Genomic DNA, 9,349 nt, shown 5'->3' on the forward strand with positions numbered 1-9,349 from the left:
GATAGATAGATAGATAGATAGATAGATAGATAGATAGATAGATAGATAGACAGACACACAGGTCATAGAGAGAGATACATAGAACCCACTAAATCAGTTTAGTATATATCAGGGGGCTTGTCCCTGTAGGAGACTAATTTTTCTTAGCAGTCATTAATTGTCTATAGCTCTTCACCTAAGGGCGGGGCCTTATGATATTTTACCCTTTTACAATTGATATGGTAACTGGAATTGTCATTGTTCAGATCTTGTTTAGAAAATATTTATTTTCTGTATGCCAGGATACATTATTTTTGAATATCAATGTAACTACTTATATGGTACTAATGTAAATTTATTAAGATAGATTATTTTGGATAACCAGCAAGTCCTAGAGGAGGTGATTAGAGGGGTAATTACCATGACTATAGATAAACCTATCAATAGTGACTAATATTCTCTTTATGCTGTCTTCTACAGAGACCGTGAACACTAGAAACAAACGTTTCTATGTTTCAATACTCTTCTTCTAACTTGTTTGCACTTTTTCTGGAAGTAAACCATAGAAAATTTTGTTAATTTCTATACTCTAACTTTAAAAAAGGCAGTCCAGTTGACTTATATGTTAGCATTAATGACAACCTTTCTAAAATATCTTTGTTTTTAAACAAAAATTCAGGTCCCAGAGAACTGTTCAGCACAGTCTATTCTAGGTATACTCTAATCCAATCAATAGACCTAAAAATGGATAACCTTTCTTCTCTACTAGACTGACAATTAAGCTATGAAAAATAAACTGAGAAGGAAACTATAGTTCTATCTCTTCAACATTTGAACTACAATTGTTTTAAATGTTCTTAGCTTTATACATATTTATTTAGAATTGTTGCTAGCCAAACTAATAATCAACTCTTGCAGAAGAAAAGGCTAATTAAGTTACCTTTTTTTTTTCTAGAACTTAAGGGACAATTGGAATAATAAACTAAGTTTCAAGTTCTTTATTCTTTGCTTTTACTTTGAAGCAAAAACAGCTCATGATCCTTTAGAAATAAAAATTGATTTTAAATAATTGCATTTCTTTTATTAAACCAACAGTATTTACCTATTTCCCTTTTGTTTTTTTCTTTTTCTGTTATTCTTTTTATTTAGTAGAAACATTCAAATTCACCATCTTTTTTAAATAGCTAAATAAGTTTAATATTTCTAATTGCCAATGTACAGAAATTGCACTCCTCATAGAGTTCAAATGCCAGTCAATTCTCTGTACATTATCGCAAATTCATCATTCTTAATTATACTTATAACTACATAACTATCCTAGAATCTTAATAGCTTATTTAAAAGCTTTTCTTGTTCAAATGGGAAACCAAGGCAGCAAAGATTTTTTGCTCTCAGATGATTCTGTTAGGGATTGTAAGACAGGAAACAGAATTTCAGGATCAGCCTAAAAATTGTCACAAGTTAAGGCACAAAAGGGGTCAAGACAAGCAGTAAAGAAACCAACTCTAATTCTGAAGCATAAATCAACAAAAGCTAAGAAGGAATTACAGTCCAGACTGGAAAACATCAGTGTTTAAAACTGACTTTACAAAGAGACAAGAGAAAGTGTAAAGGCACTTGGTATATCAAATGTTACAGAGCCTCCCCAATGGAAGTTTCAGAGAAATCACAACCCCATACATCCCTTAGGGAACATACTAGTGTTTATAAACCAAAATTTCCAGGTGATAAAAGATTAATTGAATTTTACTGTGAACTAAGCATAAGGAAGTAACTGGCCATGAGGTTCCTGTAGCATTTTAACTTCTCAAAATTACAAGAGAGTGTAGCAGGATGAGAAAATTATTTGCTTACTTTCTGCTTCCCTTTGTTTGGTGGGTGATCATTACATCAAAATTCACTCTTTAGCATTCAAAGATGTTAAGTATTGATTAGCAATGTTTCCTAGGACATCTTTTGTCAATACTAAATGCACTGTACTTTTCAAATCATAGGAAGAAAGAATCTAAATCAGTTACTTTAGTAAATAGTGTGATGGTTAACAGTAGGCTCCAAAGGCAAATAGTCTATGTTAAAATCCTGTACTAATCTTACATGACAAATAATCAAATTTCTTGAGCTTCCACAATTTTAAAATGGAATTACTTATGTCCTATCACATTGGGCTAGGAGAACATTAAATAAATTTGTCACATAAGGTACTTGGAAAATGCATGTCCTGTAGTAAATGCTCATGATAAGTGTGGTGGTTTGAATAAGAATGGCCCCCAGTGCTCATATATTAGAATGCTTAGTCATCAAGGGGGCGTGGCACTATTTGGGAAAGATTAGAACAATTAGGAGGTGTGGCCTTGTTGAAGTAGGTGTGGCTTTGTTGGAAGAAGTGTGTCACTAGGAGTGAGCTTTGAGGTTTCAAAAGCCCATGCCAGGCCAAGATTCTTTATCTTCATGTCTATGGATCATGATGTAGCTCTCGGCTACTGTTCTAGTACCTGTCTACATGCGTCAGCCATGATGATAATGGACTAAACATCTGGAACTGTAAGCAAGCCCCCCCCCCATTAAATGCTTTTGTTTTATAAGTGTTACCTTGGTCATGGTGTCTCTTCACAGCAATAGACAGTAAACATGCTACCTAATTAGAATTTTTCATTATATGAGATATTGGTGTAGAGCCTTGTGAAATCTTTTAACAAGTAATAATAAAAATAAGAAATTTATTAATTAGTAAGTAGTGTTCATCAAAGTACCTAAATCCAAAATGCAAACATAAACTTTTAAAAGACAAAGTACAAATTATACAGATATCTTTAGTAGCACTTGCTAAACCGATGTCCTCTTACAATGCAGACAGAAACATTCAAAGCACTCTTTCTCATAGTGAAAACACAAAATCCACAAGGGGAACATCAGAGGACTATGAATACATGCACATGTATTTAAGGATGGGTATGTGCTTGTATGTGTATTCCAGAACTTACCAGTCTTACTGGCTCTTTTTTCATCGTACAGACTGCACCAAACCCAACCCATAAGATGGAAGAAGCTGCAAGCCAAAGCTTAGAGGAAGATTTTGAAGGACAGGCCACACACACAGGTAACTAAAGTGCAGAGAAAACATAATTATTGAAGTAAGATCAAATCTAGAAATATCTCCTGTTCATACAGAGAATATTATTGCAATTGAAGTAGTATCTTCATCTAGTCAGGAAGAATAATTTTAAAACATTTGACTAAATAAATTAGCTTAAAATGAAATGATCCAAGATCAGTTATTTGTTAATTCATTGTCAAAGAGTTTGAAAAAAAACAGAAATTGTTGATAATTTCTTGCTACCCTGGTATCATAAGACTTCTCTATCTACAATTTAATAAGGTCCTTTCTCTTCTGCCAATCCTCCTGTTTGTATCCACTACAGCCTTCCTTCGTACACTCTATATGAATATATATTAGTGATCAAAAGTAAGTAATGCTTAAGTCTAGCATTTTGAATGTGAAAAAAACAAGAGTCTAATAAAGAATGTTTGAATCAATCTTCCTCCAGAATATCTAAAACATCATTTCATCAAGGAGCTGTTCTTAAATTGTTGACTTGTATGTGGTTATTTATATGCCACTATCAAGAGCTTAAATGTTAAGTGCTATGAGTTAAGTTTTACATTCAGAAGCCTTTTAACTGCAGAGAATCCATGTCACTATTACTTCCCATATCTGTAAGCATGGATTGGAACCTTTGAATTCAGTCATAGGATTGAATGAATTCACACTAGTACCAGAATAAGTATATGGAAATTTATTTAATAATAGCTATGGTAAAAGTATCTTTCTAAGTATGAAATAAGCAAAGAAATTGTAAGAGAAAAGCTAGGTCAGTTTGCTGGAAGGAAACAGGGATTATAGGAGGAGGGACAGAAGTAAATGGAGGGAGAGAAAAAGCAGGTGCACAGAAAGGGAAAGAAAACAAAGGAAATACCCATTGTCTGGTAAATGTTCTCAGGAGAAAATATTAAGGGAAAAATTTAACATACTTAGGAGAAATATGTACAATCCAACAGACAACAAATTAATATTTTTATATATTAAGAATTTCTACAAATAATAAGAAATTAAACAGCAACCAAATTCAATAATGGATGTACTAGTTATTTGGTATGATTTTGTGTTACTGTGATGAAATATCCAGACATAAGCAATTTAAGGAAGAAGAGTTCATGTTTGCTCCCAGTTCTAGATACAGGCATCATGGTGGGGATGTCAAGTCACGCTTGAGGCAGCTGGTCCACTGTATCCATACATAGGAGGCAGAGCAAAGTGAATGGTAGTGCTTACTTACCTTTCTCCAGGACCTCAGACCATGGAATGGTGATGTCCATAGTTAAGGTTTTCTTCCCACCTCAATTAACTCAACTAAACAAACCCTTACAGACATGCTTAGAGACTTATCTCTTAAGTGATTATAGATCATATCAAATTGATGATCAATACTAACCATCACAGTGGGCAAAAGATTCACAGAGAAAAATAACCTAAAAAAGACACAGACATAACTTTGGCGAAATGTAGTTTTTTCTCCCACAGAAGTAGAAAAACTGTAAGTTTAATATATCCTCTGAATGAAGCACTGGAGGAGTACAAATCAAAGTGGTTTGACCTCTGCAAGGGCAATTAGCACCATCACACTCAGGAGGAGGCATGTCCTTCAACCTGAGGCATTTCACTTACACTTGACAGATAGGATTTAAAAAGTTGAGATATAAGAGGCACTGTGCTCTATATTGAAAAGAAAAGGAAGATGAAGAGATTTCGACTCTTGGGGTGGAGTGGTGGCTCAGTGGTTAAGAGCACTTGCTGTTCTTCCTGAGGAAAGTAGAAAAATAGAAACATGGTTGACTGAATTAATAAAATCAGCTGTAATAACCTTATTTATACAATCTATGTTATAAATTACTATACAATATGACATACAATGTGAGAGAGAAAGAATACACCCAAATGTAGAATATTGTATTAATGAGAGAAGACTAAGCTTTAGGATGGGTAGCTCTATTAGTATTGCATGCTTTGAAGAATTTGAGACTTTTGTCAAAGCATTATTGCTCAAGAACCACGTGTTGTAATTTCAAATATGTGATTTCTCTGATCTCTCTATGTGGTGTGGCAGAGCCTCATACATATAAGGAATGCACCCAACAATTGAGTGATATCCCTGGCACTCTCCGTGGATTTTCTTAAACTTTAAAACTCTATCCTTTCTGTATTTCTCAGTGATTCTTGGGCTCTCAGAAGGAATCCAAGAAATCCACTGTTAAAGGAATCAGCCTCCTTTAACAGTGGAGAGTCAATGATCATGTGCTGCAAAAGCATTTTTCTTAGGTAGTGAGTGCTGTTTTTCTAAAATCCTGCTTGCTTTTAGATAGTCCAACTTTTAAATATTTTTACCTCTAAACTTTTGTGAGTAGTTCAAAGCACATAATTTGACTTTTACTATTACAGATGTTTCAGAAAGATTCATTCCACAGTCTTGGCCGTCTAATAAAGTTAATCTTGGAGATGATTTTTATGAACTAGTCTGTAAAACAATATTTTTAGCCTAAGCAAAGTGTTTGTTTCTGGTTCAGAGGATGACAAGTTTTCTCACAGAAACACTTACACAAATTTCAATTGTGAAAACAATATTTTTTAAAGATTTATTTCTTATGTATATAATGTTCTGCCTGCATGTATGACTACTTGCCAGAAGAGGGCACCAGAACTCATTAAAGAAGGTTATGAACCACCATGTGGTTGCTGGGAACTGAACTCAGTATCTCTGGAAGAACAGCCAGTACTCTTAACCTCTGAACCATCTATCCAGCCCATGTGAGCAGCATTTTTGAGAATAACGAGAAAAATGCTTTAAAATGTATTTCAGGACCCAAAGGAGTAATAAATGATTGGAGAAAGTTTAAATTAGAAAGTGAAGATGATGATTCAATTCCACCCAGCAAGAAGGAGATCCTCAGACAAATGTCCTCTCCTCAGAACAGAGATGACAAAGACTCGAAAGAAAGAATGAGCAGAAAGGTAAGAGAAGAAAAGACAGGTTATATGCTCTGCCTTTCCTAGTCTAAGTGGCTCAGGAGAATCACTTCAGAGTATTAGGAAATGGTTTATTGTAATACAAAGTGAATATTGTTAACAAGGTATTCTATACTAAGAAGCACATATGGGAATCAAAAGAATGGATTGTGAATATAGGAACTGTTCTAGAGGAAGTTTAAAAATGAGAAAACAAACTATAGAATTTTAAATTATATGAACGATTCCATTCTTTAGGGCAGCAAAAGACACCATTGTGTGCTTTCACTCCAGCATAGGCACGTGAATCTGTATGCAGAGAAGTAGAGAGACATTCACTGGGTTGAGGATATTCATAGTTTAGAAGAATAGGATTGCTGGGGGAAAAAGAAGGAAGGAGATAAGCAGAAGCTCAACGCTAAAAATGAGCATTACAAGAGTCTTAGTTATGCATGTATGTGTCTGTGTCGTAAAGAGATAGAGTCAAAGATGACCTCTAAAATGTTGATGGAGATTATTTGAATATTAAATTGGTAGAATATTGGTATTTTTATATCCTTTTAAAAATTTTTAGTTCATTTCTAAATCTCCAAAAATAGTATATAAAAATGTCATATTTGTATGACAAGATTAATGATGATAATAAAGGAAGCAATTAAGAGATTTTCATTTGTGGGAGATCACTCCAGTGGATTATTTATCACCAAGTCAGTTTATATTGCAAGTATACTGAGTTAAGAGACTATGAACAGAAATGTGCACAGGCCCATGGCTTCAGACCATGGTAGTGATCTTTAGTTTAATGATGTGAAACGCAGAAGACAGAAGTTGGTTCTTTCTCTGAGTAATCATGCAGTGTGAACGAGGCAATCACATTTTCCAAATGGAGGAATTGTAAGACTGTCTTCATTTGTTTTACAGATTATAAAGGGAAAATAAATTTTAAAAGTATTTTAAAAACAAAAATAGTATTAAATCTAAATTGTTAGCATTAAAGGTTTTGTGCTGGTTAAATTTCAGAAATGTGTCTGTATGCCCAAGTATCTTTGCCTCCATGTATAGACAGAACAACTTCTGACAGGAATGCTCAAATGTATCTCCAAATCATATTTTTGAGGGTTGGCTGCTTGAACTAACAGAACCAAGATGGCAGCTTATAAACTATGCAAAACATTTAATAATTTTAGGACTACAAGAATGAAATTGAGATTATAATATTAACATAGAGAAACTATTAATAGGAAAGAGACCTAGGTATGGTGGCACATGGTAGCACTTGGGAGGTTGACACGGGAAAACCTTGAGCTCAAGGCTAGCCTGGGCTACAGAGCAAGACCATATCAAAAGAAAGAAAGATGAAACACAAAGGTAGAAAGGGGGAAGGGTATATTGCCAGGGAAAAAGAATTTGGAATATTAGGAAAACATACAAGAGGCAGAAACAAGTAATATAAAACAGTCAGCAGATGTAGTTCAATGGTTACATGATGAAGAGGATGCTACAGGTGACTACCGTCCTTAGACTCCCCAGATGCCAGCTTCCAAGTTTCTCGGCCACTCCACACCTTTCAGCGAGCCGTATGACACCAGACTGCATCATTCCTTTATGTCTATTTTTTTCTTGGTTGAGAGTAAGAGGTGATTAATTGTCTATGAAATATATTAATAATGGAGTCCACATTGTGAAAGGGTATTAAGATAATTTGATGTTCTAACCACAATGAAATGTAGCCCAGTGGTAAGGAATAACCTGGAGGGCTTGTTAAAACACAGACAATTCAGCCTCACCCATACAGCTTCTGAGTCAGCAGATCTGGGTAGTGCCTATAATCAGAAAAAAAAAAAACCTGCTGACACTGAACATTAATTAATTAATTAGTTAATCAAATATATAATACAAGCTCCAATGGTACTTATTTCAATGAAAATAAAAACAGAATAAAATGTAGAGTCCTGGAAGTAGCCTTTGAGTCAGTGCTTAAATGAAAAGGCTATGTTAAAAGCAGGTAAGGCATATTCTAAGCAGAGAAGTCAACAAGTGAAAGCTTCTAGACTTGAGAACAAGTTTGATGCATCTAAAGATGAAACATTCCTCATTGAATTATCTCTATTATTTCTTTCATGCGTTCTCAGATGAGCATTCAAGAATATGAACTAATTCATCAAGACAAAGAAGATGAGAGTTGCCTTCGCAAATACCGTAGACAGTGCATGCAGGATATGCATCAGAAGCTGAGTTTTGGGCCTAGGTATGGGTTTGTGTATGAGCTGGAAACAGGGGAGCAATTCCTGGAAACCATCGAGAAGGAGCAGAAGGTCACCACAATCGTGGTTAACATTTACGAGGATGGTTTCAGGGGCTGTGATGCACTCAACAGTAGCTTAGCCTGCCTCGCAGCAGAGTACCCAATGGTCAAGTTCTGTAAAATAAAAGCTTCTAATACTGGAGCTGGGGACCGCTTTTCCTCAGACGTACTCCCTACCTTGCTCGTATACAAAGGTGGGGAACTCATAAGCAATTTTATTAGTGTTGCTGAACAATTTGCCGAAGAATTTTTTGCTGCAGATGTGGAGTCTTTCCTAAATGAATATGGATTACTACCAGAAAGAGAGATACATGACCTAGAGCAGACCAACATGGAAGACGAAGATATTGAATAAGCATTCACAGTGTCAGTATCTCGTGTCTATCCTTGACACAGTGAACATTGATTTTTTTTTTTGGTAGTATCTATATTCCTTTAGCAAACACTAAATATGGTCATGGTTATTCCAATTTGGGGGGAAAGACACTAAAATTATGTAAATAGCACTTTTAGTACTAATTATTTAAACTGAGATAGTACTTTACTGCAAAAATATTGTAGTTCTTAGGAAATAATTAGTAGACAGAAGAGGTGGGTAATGTCAATGTTAGGTCATTGTAAAAATCCCTTTCAAGTCCTGTGTTACCTTTTTACTCCTCATTTTTTCCCTTGGCATTTTTATTTGGGGTTTGGAAGCTGAATACTACTTGTAAATTGGTTTGTATGATAAGAATAAAATCCTATGAAGAAACAAATAGTCTGTCTAAAGTCTATAGCGAGTGGCGTACTTAAAAACTTCATAAAGCTCAAAATAAATTAAAATGGTTTTATTAGTCTCCAATAACCACAAATTTGCATCTCAAAAGTATTGTTTTCATTTTTAAAGATATATTTATTTATTATATGTATATGAGTACACCATCACTATCTTCAGACACACCAGAAGAGGGCATCATATTCCATTACAGATGGTTGTGAGCCATCATGTGGTTGCTGGGAATTGAACT

The 9,349-nt window shown here is 34.7% G+C and overlaps 1 protein-coding gene across 1 annotated transcript in view; it reads left to right on the top strand.

The window, feature by feature from the left end:
- Pdc (phosducin) overlaps positions 1-9,096 on the top strand; it is a 13,809-nt gene extending 4,713 nt beyond the window's left edge. Inside the window, exons 2-4 of the mRNA XM_028775784.1 lie at positions 2,992-3,076; positions 5,892-6,043; positions 8,170-9,096. Of these exons, the coding sequence (XP_028631617.1) occupies positions 3,016-3,076; positions 5,892-6,043; positions 8,170-8,697 (741 nt within the window). The 5' untranslated portion in view covers positions 2,992-3,015 and the 3' untranslated portion in view covers positions 8,698-9,096. The remainder of the gene's footprint in view (positions 1-2,991; positions 3,077-5,891; positions 6,044-8,169) is intronic.
- The last annotated feature ends 253 nt before the right edge of the window (positions 9,097-9,349 follow it).

Source organism: Grammomys surdaster, unplaced genomic scaffold (assembly GCF_004785775.1).
Source record: "Grammomys surdaster isolate TR1022 unplaced genomic scaffold, NIH_TR_1.0 259, whole genome shotgun sequence".
Classification (NCBI taxonomy): Eukaryota; Metazoa; Chordata; class Mammalia; order Rodentia; family Muridae; genus Grammomys; species Grammomys surdaster.